The 17,051-nt window shown below is 39.8% G+C and overlaps 1 protein-coding gene across 2 annotated transcripts in view; it reads right to left on the bottom strand.

The window, feature by feature from the left end:
- COPA (COPI coat complex subunit alpha) overlaps positions 1 to 17,051 on the bottom strand; it is a gene marked incomplete at its 5' end in the record, with an annotated part of 35,327 nt that overhangs the window by 17,761 nt on the left and 515 nt on the right. For both annotated transcript variants that reach the window (XM_084251144.1, XM_084251145.1), the window contains 9 exons: positions 1,241 to 1,323; positions 2,123 to 2,258; positions 2,773 to 2,872; positions 5,065 to 5,174; positions 10,402 to 10,511; positions 11,729 to 11,805; positions 12,718 to 12,798; positions 14,531 to 14,604; positions 14,800 to 14,913. In XM_084251144.1, coding sequence (XP_084107270.1) covers positions 1,241 to 1,323; positions 2,123 to 2,258; positions 2,773 to 2,872; positions 5,065 to 5,174; positions 10,402 to 10,511; positions 11,729 to 11,805; positions 12,718 to 12,798; positions 14,531 to 14,604; positions 14,800 to 14,913 — 885 coding nt within the window. The remainder of the gene's footprint in view (positions 1 to 1,240; positions 1,324 to 2,122; positions 2,259 to 2,772; positions 2,873 to 5,064; positions 5,175 to 10,401; positions 10,512 to 11,728; positions 11,806 to 12,717; positions 12,799 to 14,530; positions 14,605 to 14,799; positions 14,914 to 17,051) is intronic.

Genomic DNA, 17,051 nt, shown 5'->3' with positions numbered 1-17,051 from the left:
CTGCTGAGGGGAGCAGCGGGCAAGTCAGGAGAAGTCTGCTGTGCCATGTGGGTTGCTCCCTGGCCGGGGATGGAACTCGTGCTACAGTGGCTGCACACAGCTTCATAGGTTGCGTCTTAACCCCTTGCGCCACCATGCAGGCCTCCAGTGTTACATTTAGATAAACCCTCCTATATTCTCTGTAGAGACCTCCACTGCTGAACTTACCATCCTGCACTTGAACTGTTTAAGTTTATCACCCCACTATACCATTAGCTCATTCCCTGAAGGCAAAAATAACAGGAATCTCCATCCTCCCCCAGGACCCAGCATATAACAACAAGAAAATATTTACAGAACAAATAGATGTTAGATTTAAAAGGCTTTCAGGTTGCTATTAAAATGTTTTGCTTTTTCTTTACTAGCATCATCCACCCCATGGAGAAAAGTTCTACCTTCATCCTTCTCATCCAATCTCCACACATAGGCCAGATCATGTCCTTCCTTGCCCAAGACTTTCCAATGGCTTTCCAGTTATTCAGAATAAAATCTGAGGTCTGGACAACGAGGCCTGTCTCACCTCCTATTACTTTGCCCATTCCTGTAGCCCAGTGGGCCTGGATGTCCCTCAGCCATCCCAAGCCTCTTATGTGTAGCCTCTGCTGCTCCCACTGTTGATGGAGTTGTCATTCTCCTTCACCTTCATGAAAATTGACTTGAAGTATAATCCCCCCATTTACCCCTCTCTATTCTCCCTTTTTTAACTTAATTTTTCTTCAGAGCATTTTTCACCATGCATTATTACATGTATTTTATGGTTTACCTTCCTTCACTATAAGGAAAGGTTCTATAACATTAGGTATACTGTTTTATACACTGCTATGATCCCAGCACCCAGACTAGAGCCTGATGCTAAGGATATATTGCTAAGTAAATGAGTAAAATTGTGCCTGTAACTCCTCTGTCTGAGAACTGTAAGTGTCCAAGATGAGTTTTCTAAGTCTCCTAGGAAAATTGAAGAGAGTGGGCTTTACTGGCAAATATATCTTGGTGGAGAGAAAACACTAAAATACCATTACAACTCTAGGAAGGTAATAGGGTGGGGAAAGACAAAGAATCAACTATATGACTATATGAGAATTTTATTTCTCTTTGTTACCTTACTATGAGTTTCCTAGAAATAAAACTAATGGAGAATCACTCTCGAATCTTATGGATTTTGAACTAAAACAATGAAAAAAAAAGAAGAAACAGTACTTACCTGCTGCAAAGAGGTTAAGGTTAGGATGGGCAGCAAGGACCCAGAAACGATCATGGTCCCTGCGGAAGGTCTGAACCCCAGTCCTAGAAAAGCAAAAGGTACACAAATAATATTAATTTCTGAGGAATCCCTAGCCTATCATACACAAGAATATTTAGTAGTAAGCTAGAAAGCTGACTAAAAAATTCAACCAGTGACAGTAAACTGCATATCCTAGATACAGTTATGATAAATTCTATCAAAGAACAGGAAACTTCAAACTGAGCCGTTACTTTGATATTTCAATTTTCTCTACATGTCAATATTTTTTTTTCTTTTTTTTTTCCCAATATTTTTCTACTTCATTGTTTTCACTATTCTTTATTTCTCTAGCTGCAGAGGTACATACTTAATTTAGAGGAGAAAAAGAATACATGTGAATATTTCTACTTGACAGAAAATTTATAAGTGTTGGCTGATCTCTAGGTTCCTTCAAGTTTTCATAATATACAATTTTTCTATATGCAGATGATAAGACACAAATAGAAATATTCTAATCCAATTTTTGAAGAGGAGAAAGGGGGCTTTCTCCTGAATTTGGTCACATAATTCCCTTACTGCCTTTTTTTTTGAAGATTTATTTATTTATGCATACAAGAACTGGGGTACAGGCCAGAGGTGTGGGGGTGGTGGTGAGAAGATTCAACAGAGACAGAGTGGGGAACAGAACAGGCAGATCGATGGAAATACGCTGCTGAGGGGAGCAGCGGATGAGTCAGGAGAGGTCTGCTACACCATGTGGGTAGCTCCCTGGCCAGGGATCAAACTCATGATGCAGTGGCTGCGAACAGCTTCGTAGATTGCGTCTTAACCCCTTGCGCCACCAGGGAGGCCCTCCCTTACCGCTTAGACATATCCCAAACTCGGATGCTCTTGTCCTCAGAATTGCTGAGAATTAGTTCCTGGCGAGGATGAAAGACGGCGCAGGACACGTTGTTGTAATGGCCCCGGCAGGTATCAACTTCCCAGGCCTTTGACTCTGAAGGACAAAAAAGAACCAGGTTATCACACAACTCCCTACAACTCTAAATATGGAGTCTGGGATGATGATATGCTCTAATCAGTGTAGGGTACTACCACAAGTGGTAAGTCAGCATCTACTTTCTAGCAGATTAGTTATCCTCATGTGAGCCTGTGATGCTTAAAATTCCTATTCTTTCATTTTGACTCTCTTGTCAATTATAGTGCCTCTCTCCATCATCCTTTATCCCCTTACCCTGCTTTATATGTCCCGACAGCACTAATCACTTTTCAATTTTAGTCAGCTGCCCCTCTAGAACCTCAGATAATAAATAGCTACTAAATGAAAGTATTCTTAATACTTCTCAAAATCAGGATAGGTAAAGTGGGAATAAGACAATTTGTATGCTCCCACGACTATCATAAAATAACTACTTATGTGGTAGGAAAATGGGTCACTTTCTAGAAGACCTGGCCACTTTACTGATCAACAGTTAATTTATTAGACAAAGTGATAACATTGGTTCACTCACCATTCATGCGCCAGATCTTCACTTGACGGTCATCTGCCCCAGATACAATTAGGGGCATAGTGGGATGGAAGGCTGCCCAGTTTACTCCGCGATCATGACCCTGTGAGGAAAAAGCAGTTCTTCTAAATATGCTCCTGTTACTCATAGTAAACCAATGGTATATGCTTGTGGTTATATGAAATATTTCTCACTGTTCCTGTACAAAGATTTAGGACACTATACTCTCTAAGATTTGAACACAAATGTTATTATCACCGGATTCAATTTCATTTGCATTGGGGGTACAGTGCGTTTTTGTAATTTTCTACAACTAATTATTAACATCTCAAAGATTCATTTCATAACTTAATGAGGAAATTTTCAAAGTGTGGTCAAGAAACGCTTGAATATTCCTAAGATCATTTGAAGAAATCTGCAAGGTGAAAAAGGATTTTCATAATACTATTATATATAGCAATAAAATGTTATTTACTTTTTTCTTTTTTTAAAAGATTTATTTTTATTTATTTATGCATACAAGAACTGGGGTGTAGGTCAGAGGTGCAGGGGGGCGAGGGGGTTCACCAGAGACAGAGTGGGGGAACAGAACAGGTGGATCTGCTGAAATACACTGCTGAGGGGAGCAGCAGGTGAGACAGGAAAGGTCTTCTATGCCATGTGGCTAGCTTCCAGGCTGGGGATTGAACTCATGCAGCAGTGGCTGGCAGTAGTTTGATGTCGCTGAGACTTTAACCCCTGCACCACCAGGGAGGCCCTACTTACCTTTTTCAATCTTATTTTTTCACGAATGTAGAGTTCTCCAGAAGTTACATGACATGTGATGATACTGCTTTGTGGCTACTGGAATTTGTTTTTATATTTCATGTTTTAAAAAGTTCTTGATTTTAAATTCAAATATAGTAAAAATTGACAGAGATAGCCCATATAAACAAAAATTCTCTGGGGTCTGCAATAAGTTTTATTTTATTTTTTTTTTTATATATATTTTTTTTTTAACATGTATTTATTTATTTATACAAGCACTGGGTACAGTCAGAAGTGCGGGAGGGTGAGAGAATTCACCAGAGCCAGAGCGGGGAGCAGAGCAGGCAGAAGGACCGAAGTACACTGCTGAGGGGAGCAGCGGGTGGCAGGAGAGGTCTGCGCGCCATGTGGGACCCTCCTCTGGTGGCCCGGGAGCAGCCGGGGATCGAACCGGCACGGCAGAGGCCACGGGCAGCTTCGCAACCCAGCACTCAACCGCTGCGCCACCAGGGAGGCCCTGCAATAAGTTTTATTTTTTTATTTATTTTTTTTTTTATAGAGGCATGCTTTATTTATTTATTTGTTTGCTGGTTTGTTTGTTTGTTTTGTTTATACATGCACTGGGTACAGTCAGAAGCGCGGGAGGGTGAGAGAATTCACCAGAGCCAGAGCGGGGAGCAGAGCAGGCAGAAGGACCGAAGTACACTGCTGAGGGGAGCAGCGGGCGGCAGGAGAGGTCTGCACGCCATGTGGGACCCTCCTCTGGTGGCCAGGGAGCAGCCGGGGATCGAACCGGCGCCGCAGAGGCCGCGCGCAGTTTCGCAACCCAGTGCTCAACCGCTGCGCCACCGGGGAGGCCCCCTGCAATAAGTTTTAAATGTGTAAAGAGGTCCTCAGCCTAAGAAGTTTACCAACTGCTTAAGATATCTTATGCTTATTTAGGTAGCGGTTCTCTGTGCTAAGACAGAGGCATAGATAAGACAGTTTTGAATTAGCAGTATTTTTGAGAGATATCATGAAGCACCTGTGTTTTGAAGTCAGACAAATCAAAGTTCAAATCCTAGTCCTTCCATTTACTACATACATGTGGACTTTGGTAAACTACTTTACTTTCAATCTTTTTTTAATCCGTATAATGAGATTAATAATATCTATTTCAGTGGGTAGCTGTGGGAATTAAATTAGGTGTAAATATTTTTTAATCTAATTTCTTTCCCTTATGCTTTCCTATTTTCCACGTGCAAGCATGTTACTTGCAGATGGTTGGTACTCAATAACTTGATTAAACCCTTACGAGAGGCTTGAGAATAGGTTGTTTTGGGATGGTGCTGGAGCCAATGCCAGCGTTCTGTCTCTTCAGAACCCCTTAAGTAGCACATATGCTTCACTTGTGTTGGCTCACCCACTCTTCTATTTCCAGTGCCTCAAACAGTGTCTGGCACTTAATCAGTACTGCAAAAATCCATACTGAAGGAGTAAATATGAAGGGCATGTGGCTCCTGCTCCCTGGAGAAGAGCCAGAGTCCACCCTGGCTGTGCAGACAGTACCTCCAGCACGTGCTTCACCACAGCATCCGTAGTGCCAAAGAGGTCCACCCCAGTTATTCCTCTCACATCCGACTCCACTGCACCCGGGGACAGATTTTTTTTCCTTAGACCTTTGAAGGGATAAGGAGTGAAGATGAGAGATACAAACAATGTTATCAAAAAACACAGCAACAAAAGCACAGACTAACATTAAAGAAAAAGGAGAAAAGAAACTCTGAAAGACAGGAGACTCAAGAGCCCCTATTTCTTTCTCAAAACATTCAGAATACTAAAGCGCCTTCTCATATGCCCAATAGACCCTCTAGAAGGATTTCTGCCCAGAGGAGGCCAATCCAAACTTCTCAAAATTCACCCTGAGAGCTGTCTGCCTGAGCAATGCCCATTCTTCAATGTTCTTAAAGTGTGGTCTCAGTGGTAAACATTCAATTTCTACTTTCAATTTAATTAAATCTGTAACAAATTTTCTTCTATTATCTCAAAAAATTTTAAAAGAAAAGCAACTGAGAGGGGCCATAATTTAGTGTTTATTAAACTGGAACCCTGTAGGCAACTCATGGGAAAGTTACAAAGGAGTTAAGGAAACTAGAATAAAACAGCTATTTCAGGGCCTCCCCGGTGGCACAGCGGTAGAGCGCTGGGTTGCGAAGCTGCCTGCGGCCTCTGCGGTGCCGGTTCAATCCCTGGCTGCTCCCCGGCCACGGGAGGAGGGTCCCACATGGTGCGCAGACCTCTCCTGCCGCCCGCTGCTCCCCTCAGCAGTGTACTTCGGTCCTTCTGCCTGCTCTGCCCCTCGCTCTGGCTCTGGTGAATTCTCTCACCCTCCCGCACTTCTGACTGTACCCAGTGCATGTATAAACAAAACAAACAAGCAAACAAATAAATAAAGAAAAACATGCCTCTATTAAAAAAAAAAAATCTAAAAAAAAAAAACAGCTATTTCACACTTATTAAGTATAAAACTATGACCCTATGCAAAAAGTATTCTCATTCTTTCTTTACTCATTGCAGAAGACAAAATAATTAAAATTGCCATGTCCTTTTAAGTTCTTGTTTATAACACTGATCACAGATTTGAATACATGTTTTGTCATTAGAACTTTGGCAGGCTAGTTTCACAAGGAGAGATTAGCCCAAGACTGAAAACCATGGAAAAGAGAAGGTAGGAAGAGTCTTATTTGTATCAGACCCACGTTTATAGCTCAACTACACCTATCTTTAAAAGCTATTTGTTGTCTAGTGAGAAAAAATATTATGATAAAAATACTGCTACCTTCCATTTGAAAAGCATTTCATGGTTAAACCAGGTTAGGTGATGTGACCCTGAAACAACCCTTTATTTATTTATTTATTTATATAGAGGCATGTTTTCTTTCTTTCTTTCTTTCTTTCTTTGTTTTTGTTTATACATGCACTGGGTACAGTCAGAAGCACGGGAGGGTGAGAGAATTCACCAGAGCCAGAGTGGAGAGCAGAGCAGGCAGAAGGACCGAAGTACACTGCTGAGGGGAGCAGCGGGCGGCAGGAGAGGTCTGCGCGCCATGTGGGACCCTCCTCTGGTGGCCGGGGAGCAGCCGGGGATCGAACCGGCACCGCAGAGGCTGTGGGCAGCTTCGCAACCCAGCACTCAACCGCTGCGCCACCGGGGAGGCCCTGAAACAACCCTTTAAAAGGTCAGTTTATAGCCTAGAAAATAGAATGGAACTAAAAGTCTATTTTTTTTTAAGTGTTTCGAGGGGAAAGAGGAAAATGAACTTTCTGGCAATTATAAAATAAAAAACAAAATGGGGGAAAATAAAACCTGTCATTAAAAAGAAAGCCTATGTAGACTTAAGCCTAAATTTTGGGATCTGTAGGAAAACAGAGAAATCTAAGTTTAATGATTATATTTACCTTCACGGTTTTCAAATTGTAATAAAACTACCCTAAACAGTAGTGTTGGAGAAACAAGTGCTTAAAAGGACTTCAGTTTAAATTATCTTGTCCCCTATCCAATACAAGCATTTAGACAATAGGTAGAGAGAAATAAAGCTGATTCTTAAAAAAATAATGCACTCTCCTAAGGGTTCCTAAATACATTATCACAGGATGCCTCCTTTCACTTATTTCACTTGTACCTTTAATAAGATCTGTCAACTTTTTCTAATGAGCCTGGTGAATGAAACAGATTACAAGGATGATACAAAGACAAGACAGCTGTGAGGAACTTCACTTCCAATAAGCTTCAACAAACACATTAAAAGGAAAGCTATATGACAGGATAGAAAGCTTTGTTGTACTTGATTATAATAATCCAGGAAAAGGAATAGGACAAAAACAGACAGATGAATAGTGACAGGCAGTGAAAAGATAACTTGGAGAAGAAATATTTGAGCCTTCGAAAAGCCACTCACTAAGACTGAATGACAGATGGAAAATTTCTAGAGCAGCTACCCAAATCCAGAGGGAGGGATGACACTCAGAAAAGACCAATTTGATGCATGCCTCCCAATGAGGACCAGAGGGACTATTAAAAAGATAGAGATAAAGGAGAATCTGGCAGAAAATTAGTAATTTTTTAGTAGTTGTTTCAAAGATCCTAAATCACATGAGCTTGACGTGCAAAGGTATAAACTTATTAAGACAATTTAACTATCAGTTTATTTGGAAACTCAATCTAAAAAAGTAACCTGCATCAAAGTTGTAAATATATTCCCTTTTGAATAAGTACTTTCTGCTAGGTGAACACAAAAGATTCAGGTTAAGCTAGGCCCTGGTGGGGCTTAATCCTCATGGGAGAGGTATCAAGAAAACAGGTATTCCTCTAAAGATGTTTCCTTATTGTTCATCCAGCTCAGTGAATATCCCCTCTTTCCTGAGAGAGACACTCAGGAAAGTAGAATTTTTACCAATTTTCTAAACTGGAGGGTGATCTTTGACTCATAGTGAACTTTTCCCTTCTTAGAAATATTAACTCCTGCTACTAACAGATCTGAAAGCTAATTCCTTATCCTGTGTTCAGATTTATTTGAACCCAGGTAAAAATAACTGCTTACAGGAATATAATGATTTCTAGAAAAGCAAAGACTGCAAAAGTCTAACCCAAAAGTTCTTTTATTTGATTAAATACCAAAGCATATTTTTCCACTCTGGTTAAGGGGTTACTGAAAGTCAAGAGAATCATGAGTAGAGAAAAACACTTAGAAATGATAAAAAGAGCATTAACACTAGTACAGCAAGTTAGTACACGATTTTCAATTTTAGCATGTTAATTTGCACAGATTTTTCATGCTATCCGAAAGCAGACCATTCCTATTCAGTATGCTGTGGTAGTTTATTTTTTGGGTTTGGGACCACTTAAAAATTTTTTCATATAAATTAATGGTAACCTAGTGTGCCTAGACCCAAAAAAAACAACCTACCACATGATACTACTTCCAGATGAGGGTGATGGTGGAGCACCTGTATCGCATATACCAACTCTAACAATTGCAATGTATTATAGTAATTCATGCACTTCATACATTCAAGGCACATATAATCCCCAAATGGGGTGACACATTCTCCTTCTCTTCTCTGATTCAGAGCCTTTTTAATTTCAATGCAAAAATGTTTTTCACTCTACAGAAATGAAGAAAAGGATTTCTTGCCTTGGACATTTCATGATCACCAATAAGAACTCATACACCTAACTGCCCTAAACTGTTTTAGCTCTGTATGCCACAGGGAATTTAATATGCTGGCGTCAGGTGGCATCCACAGTACACCCACAGTAGAGCAGTATAGGTGTTTCTCAACCCAGAGCTCTACAAAAGAATTAAGGTCCAATGGCCAAAGCATCAGTTTATGCATGTAACAAATTAATTTCCCTATGCTCTAGAAAGCTTATTTTAAAATAATTGCCCCAGATCAGCTAGAACAGCAGGAGCTGGGGTCCAACCCCATCAGACTCTTATATCCTGAGACAGAGAAGATGCTTTGAATGTGTGTAGAGTGAGAAGCCATAGCTCAGTTACTGAAAGTGAATTAGCTCCCTCGTAATAGCAGAGTGGAGAGGGCACAGGCTCAAGCTGCCTTCCCTAACTCCTCTTGTTGGCATGGCTGGTCACATCTGGGTGCACCTCAAAAAATCTAGCCAGTCTGATGAAAAACTGCAATGGCAAAAGCCCTAGAGTAAGCGCATATAACTGCCTGATCCTTAATACCAGCTTGTCAATACACTCCTTTCCAAATCAAAACCGTGAAAACTACAAGAGAGCCCAGTCTAGTTCTACTGTCTAATTTCCTCATCTCCCTTTGGTTTGTCTCTATGCTACATGTATCCTAAACATGTGTTACTCCCAATGTTCCAAATGCTGCACCCAGGAATCCAAATGTTCAACTTGCTGCTCATTAATGGCTTCTAAAACATCAAGTACATACTGCCCAGTCCACCATGCCACAAGGGAGCTGGGACGTATTCCCCTCAGCCATAGAACAGAGGTGTCTCCTTATCACCACAAAGCAAAGACCGATATGGTGCCTTCCTTTCACAGAATGAAAACACTGCCTTGTGATAAAGACACTGACCAAGAATTTCTAAAGAAACAAATATAAAAAGAATTGAGCAAGTAGTAGACCATAGACTATAGGCAGAGAATGGCTGCATTAAGAGCTTCATTTCCTTATACTAAAGAGTGCACAGTTGTCTGTCCAGCATCCCCATCTCATAGGGATAGTCCTGTCTCTACATTTAAATCCTTTTCTTAGCAACTTCCTAGATCTCCTCCACAGTACTAAACATTTCAGTCCCTATCCCAAAATCAAGATGTATAAACTGTGAAAGGGGGATTTATTTCAACTAACCAAATGCACAAGTTATTTTAATTTCTAGTCCAAGAAGTCTGACCATTAAAAGGTGTTTTGGACACAAAATCCCCTTCCTCCCAAAGCTCCTCACCTTAGAAGAAATACAATAGAGGAATTCTCCTATTGCTAAATGAGTCAAGAGCCAAGAGGCCTATTTCTCTGCATTAATCCATCCCCCAAATTCCTCAAAAATGCAGTTTTAAAAATTTTAGTGGGAAGCTTGATTCTTATCAAATACTCCCTAAGGTATATAGATTTCAATTAAAACCTGAGCAATCTAAGAAGTGAAATTTTCTTCAAATTAAATGAATTTTCTAGAGTGATTGTTTCTCTTAGGAAGTATCTCTAACATTGAGAACTTTGAAAGCAGATTTAATATCCCAAACACAAAGATGCTATGAAAACAGAATATTCTAAATTTTCTAGTTCGAAGCCAAATATCCTTAAGATTTTAAGCAATTGCAGTTTTGTGCCAGACATGACGAAGTTGTCCCCTGAACTTAAGCAGCTCACCAGAAATATCCCAAACGCGCACAGTCTGGTCCAGACTGGCTGATACAACCAGATCTTCTGATGGGTGGAACTGAGCGCACATTACATAATGGTTGTGTCCTGTTAACACACTGCAAGAAGAGAGAAAATACCAAGTTAGAGGTAGGTAAAAATACACTCCTACACAATAAATGCAGTTCTCCACATTCAATAGATGTAGATTCAATTACAGCAGGCTCTCAAATAACATTGTTTCATTCATTCATTTAGTTGAAACACTGATGAGGAAAAAAACATTCCTAGCCAGAGTTACTGTCTATGTGAAGTTGGCCCATTCTGCCCATGTCTGCATGATTTCTCTGGGGACTTCCATTTCTTCCTATATCTCAGAGATGTACATGTAAGGTTCACTGACATGGTCTATATTGTCCCAGTTGGAGTGAGCAGAGTTTGGATGAGGTTACCCTGCAATGGAAGGGTAACTACCCAGGATTCAGTCCCATCTTGTGCCTGGTCTGCTAGAACACAACAATTCTGGTTGGAAATGAATGAATACAAATCATTGTTTAATATTAGAAGTGTTCTGGGTCTTTATTTAGAAGTTTGATGATGTTTTTGTGACCATAAATAAGCCATAGGAACTTAACTCTTGTTAAAACTGGTTTCCTTACACACTGTTTCACTTGAGGTTGCAATTTCCAAAAAAACCTATTATTAAGTACCTATAGATGACAGTAATTGAGGGTTTACTGTATATATTTTTTTGGGAGGTAAAGGTTGGTCATCTTAACAATTCTCAACTAATAATAATTAGCACGACCAGCTATTTTAATTATGGCTCTCATCTTGCCGCTAAAGCTTTAATATTTAAATATTACTAATTTCAGAAGAACTGAGATTATACAGCTCTCCTCTCAGATTAAAGACACTAAAATATTAAAATAAATGGAATTTTAGTAATTCACACTGGAAACTGTTACAGTACAGTGGGCACCTTTTAAAGGACATCACTTTTTCATGGGACGCTCTAGACCCAAACACAAAGCAGAACACAAGTCTAGACCTTGACTCAGATTTTAGGGAACAGAACTGAAAACCAGCTAAAAGTTTTTTTTTTACAAAAGCCTACCTACATGATCTTCTTTCCCTAGAAGAAATGACTAGAAAATCCAGATTCACACTTTACTCATGAGACTGCCTTTGTATTTACCTTTATACTTAAAAGGACCTTACTAATACAATGAGTAATTAACCAGGAGGCATCGCCTTTAGGGGAAAGGCGATGTCTGTCCTGAGAAGCTGACTGATGAAGAATGAAGACTCTGTGAACCCTCTGTCACTGCTTTACCAGACACAGGTCCTAGACTGCCAGTTCCACACACGGATGGTCTGATCATCAGAGGCACTCAGAATCCAAGGATATTCCTGAAAGATAGTCCAGACAAAAGGTTTGAACAGTAAACAAATATGTTCTTTCAGACTTCTGTAACAACTTCTCTCTTTGGAGGCAGAATGCCATTGCCTAATGTCTAGATGGTCATTTGTTATGGGCAAGCATCTTTAGCAAGTCCTTTAATACACTAAGAAATAGTTCCTATTAAATAGATTATCTTTTAAGTGGTTATCATTCAAATGTCTTAGGTATAATTTTCACAATCATTCTATCCTAGAACTTTTTTAATTTCTCCAAAGCAACAAAGTATATTAGCCATGAAATTCTTACTTCATTTTATTCCTTCTAATTCAATTCAAGAGTCTTAGTTTACTGAAAATCAAGGAACTATACAAGTTAATTCCAACAGCAAACAATTATAGAGAGATCTCATCAAGTTAGGACTGATTCAAGAGGTAGGGAGTCTACCTATAACTCAGAATAACTGTTACCTGGAAAATCAAAGATAGTAAGCCTGGTTAAGGGAACAGTTCTTACCAGATTTTCAAACCCTAGGATAGAATCACATGATTGGAATGCTTCAAAACATTTTATCAAAACACAATCTTGCCTTGACTTCTCCAGATACTGCTAAATAAAACCCCATCTGGGTCTAGCCTGCAAACTTGTGTTTGCTAGTTCAGCACACTTAAAATCAAATATCTACTTTCTTCTACAGAGAAACAATGGTTTCCTCACAGAGTCCACTAAATCAAATTAAATTAAATATAACCTTGAGTTCTTCCTTTTGCAGAAAGAAACAAAACAAAAAGGTCAATACCATAGATTCTACAAGAGCTACTCCATAACACAGTTGTTATCACAGCATGGATTCTTGAGGATCAAGTAGAAAATTCTTCAGGGGAACTGAAGAATGCTCTGAAAGTAAAGTCATGGCTACTTACATGATGAAAAAATGTAGTGCGGATATAATCTAAGTGCCCAAGCAATGTGAAAAGGCAGCGTCGAAGCTTGTAATTCCAAACCTGCAAAGAGAAATCCAACTAAGGAATAGGACATATAGGTCATGAACCTCTAAAAGGCTCAGGTCTCTCAATAAACAAATTTAGACTTACATTTGGCATTTCTAAATAGGTAGGAATCTTGATACAGAGTCTTGTTTAAGGTTAGAGGCAAAAAGACCAAGAATGAAGATATGTATCAGCTAAACAATATATGGGGAGTTAAAAAATGCAAGGCTAGTAGAAAGCCTAAAGATTAAAATTGTGGAAATATTTTTCCTTTCTTTGGGGAGAAAGTATCTCCACTTAACATGAGATAAGATGCTCTATATCCAGGGTTTAACTTATAACTTCTTTTGACTGCATACTGAATTTGAATACAGACCCCTAAGCGCTTTGCTTATCACCTTAGCTGAAGAGCAAAAAAAAAAGAAACAGATACCATGACTCCAAAGGAAGGAATACTATAATACACGATGGCATCATCTTCTCTTATACTCCTAATTTGATGGTAAATGATGCTCATACATTCATGGTCTGTTCTCATCTATCACACAGGTTTTAACTTATTCCTATGGGAAGTACTATGTTACTCAGGTTGAGCTAAGCCAAAAAAAAAAAAATCATATTTAGACAAGCTGAGCCATCTACCAAAGTACCAGGCATCACTGGATACAACTGAAGAGGATAAAACCAGGACCATCTAGATAAAACAGCTTATGCTCCCTATCCAGAAAACATCTCCAAAGGTGCAAAATCAAGACACTTTTTTTTCTTCATTAACATTAACACTTGTTTGTAATCTATCCAAGCCAACTGTTACATTCATTTTTTATACTTAAAAAATTTTAATTTTCTTTTATATATTAGAAAAAATGCTATCATTTCCTGCAACAAATGTGAACCACCCAGAAGTATGATTATCCAAAGAAGAATGTAATCTCCCTAAAGGCAAGGTCATTTGTCCACCATGTTCAAATATATACTGAGCACCTAGCATAGTGATTAACACATACTAGGTGCTCAATAGGTGTGTGTAGAAATAAGTAAAGGTGAATATTGGTAACATGAAAAGTGAAGCAGTCAACACCTTCACCATCACCTGCTGAATCATCTATAAATATGTATATACACTGTGGAGTTTGAGTTTCACACAAAAATTAAATCATACCACAAATAGCTTTTTCCTTCTCTGTAGAGTTCAGTGCTTTGAAATTTCATATTTCTCACTTCAAGCTGTCTTTTCTCCTATATGGTCCTCTAACAAACTCCAGAACAGTGAATCCTAAAAAACCTATAGGGTTTTAGACTCTGGCCATTTGCTGATCTTGCCATCTTACTCTTTGTAAATTAAGACTGATTATTCTAATTCTACATTAATCTGGATACAGCAAACAATATTATGATGTACAAACATAACTTTTCTAGATAATCTTCCTTTCATCAGAGAAATAAATTAAAACCACAGTGTAGTAACATTACATATCCAGTAGCTAGCTAAGACAATTTCTTTATGTAAAAACAACTTTATGGAGATGTAATAAAGGCCAGAGGTGTGGGGAAGGGAGGGTGAGAGGATTCACCAGAGACAGAGTGGGGGAACAGGCAGACTGACTGAAATACACCACTGAAGCGAGCATTGGGCGAGTCAGGAGAGGTCTGCTATGCCATGTGGGTTAGCTCCCTGGCGGGGGATTGAACTCATGCTGCAGTGGCTGCAGATAGCTTGTGCCACCAGGGTGGCCCCCAGTCATACCTTAATCTTATAGTCATCTCCTCCAGAAACAAACAATGGTTGCTGCTTATGGAAGTCAATGCCTCGCACTGGACCTGGAAAGAAGAAAGGCAGTGGATGTTAAAGAGAGCCCTACTCCCTACTCTGTAAGGTGATCCTGATGGAGGATTTTTCAGTTCTACCCCTCCATATTTGTTAACCCCAATGTAACTAATACCAAACAGGATCAAGCTACTCCAGAGACACTATTTATATCTCTTCAAATTTCTTACTAGAAACTGTTATCTTACCATCATGTTCATCAAACTTGTCAATGAGGGTGCACATCCGATAGTCCCATAACTGGATGACCCCATTGTGTAAACTTGTCAGGATCCAGGGCCTTTTGGGGTGAAAACTGAGCCCTGCAACAAACAGGAGAATGATACAATGAGTGTACTAAGCCCCACAATATCACCTGTTAATTCTAGTAAGAAAAAGTAACAACGAGGTTAACCCTAGGTTCATGTATTCACTGGCTACCAGACATTGTGAATTTCATGTCATCTGAGGCTGGGTTTTTATTATATTCCTATAAACACTGTTGGGCTTTGTTTTAGGAATTAAGTTATTTGGAATCAGTTGATCCTTTAAAGACTTGCTCTAAGGTTTGATAGGGTGGGTCCACAGCAGTACTTAGGTTTAATTTGACAATGCTCATCTGAAATCTCTACATGATGACCCATAGTATCAGGAGATCTTTTCATTTTGGTAGTAGAACTCAAACTATTACCAGTCCTCTGTGAGCTCCAGGAATTGTTCTGCTTCCTCTTCTTCAGTGGTTCTTTCCCAGGCTTTGGGTGGTTTCCTCACATGAACAAGGAGATCACTACTCAAAGGTTTTTTCATTAAACACTTTACATTAAACACAATTGTTCTTTTTTTTTTTTTTAGAATGATGATTCTGTAGAAGAACTGGGGTATAGGCTAGAGCTACAGGTGGTAAAAGGATTCCCCAGAGACAGAGTGGTGAGCAGGGCAGGTGGATTTACTGAAATACACTGCTAAGGGGAACAGTGATGTGACAGGACAGGTCTGCTGCACCATATGTGGGAAAGCTCCCTGGCCAGGGATCAAACTCAGGTCGCAGCTAGTGACCTGATAGTGCTAAGACTAACACCTAGGCCACCAGGGAGGCCCAGCATAATTCTTCTTCTAAACTGTCCACTTTTCCATTAAGTTGTTCATTTTTTCCATTATAATATATAAGAACACTTATTAGTGGACACTGACTCAAATACTACGACGTCCCCCCCCACACACACTGCCGACAAGACATTAGGAACAGAAAACTCAAGGTTCATGAAGAGTCATTTGCAACCATCCAGAAATCTTTAGTGACACTCGTCTTACAATCAAGGTTCCCACAGAACTCAGAATCTATTCTCACATTAATAATGGCTTCCAGGGGCCTCCCTGGTGGCGCAAGGGGTTAAGATGCAACTTATGAAGCTACCTGCAGCCACTGCAGCATGAGTTTGCTCCCTGGCAGGGGAGCTACCCACATGGGGCAGCAGAGCTCTCGTGTCTCGCCTGCTGCTACCCTCAGCAGTGCACTTCGGTCAATCCTCCTGTTCTGTTCCCTACTCTGTCTCTGGTGAATCCTCACACACACATCCCCACACACACACCTCTGGCCTATACCCTAGTACTTGTATGCATATATAAATAAATCTTTTTAAAAAAAGTGATGGCTTCCAGGGGCCTCCCTGGTGTTGCAAGGGATTAAGTCTCAGGATTATGAAGCTATCCGCAGCCACTGCAGCACGAGTTCCATCCCCGGCCAGGGAGCTACCCACATGGCGCAGCAGGCCTCTCCAGTCTCGCCCACTTCCTCCATCAGTAGTGTATTTCAGTAGATTTGCCTGTTCTGCTCCCCACTCTGTCTCCAATGAATCTTCTCACCTCCCTGCACCTCTGGCCTACACCGCAGCTCTTGCATACATAAATAAATCTTTAAAAATGGCTTCCAGTTTTTGGGTTACTCATTCTACACCAGGCACTATAATAAGTTTTTCTCATATACCCCCTCATCTTGATTCCCTCTGTAAGAGAATGTTGCTTATTCACATATTACAAATGAGGAGACAGATTTAGAAAGGTTAGGAAAGTCACTCAAGGTGAGTGAACATTTAGTTTGTTAGTAAACATTTCAGGATTCCAAAGCAAGTCCATCTGACTTCAAAGACCACGTTCCTAAGCACTTTGCTATGCCACATACTAAATATTTGAATATTTAATATTAGCAATTATTGATATTACTAGTATTGACTATAGACTATCACTAAATATTCAAGGCATGTATTTTTCCCAAGTTTAAGGAGATCTTATTTCTCTGCCTTTTCCATTCTAATATTCCAAGAGATTAACCCCATTTGCCCTCCACTCCCATTCACTGATACTCAAATTCTAGAGGTGTCATATTTAAGTAAAAACAAAGATGCCCAGGTAAATTTTAATTTCTGATAAACAATGAAACATGCCAAAATCTATGTGCTGTTTA

The sequence above is a fragment of the Talpa europaea genome (genome assembly GCF_964194135.1).
Source record: "Talpa europaea genome assembly, chromosome: 12".
NCBI lineage: Eukaryota > Metazoa > Chordata > Mammalia > Eulipotyphla > Talpidae > Talpa > Talpa europaea.
Note: the sequence above shows the minus strand (reverse complement) of the source record. Positions and strands in the feature narration are given on the sequence as shown.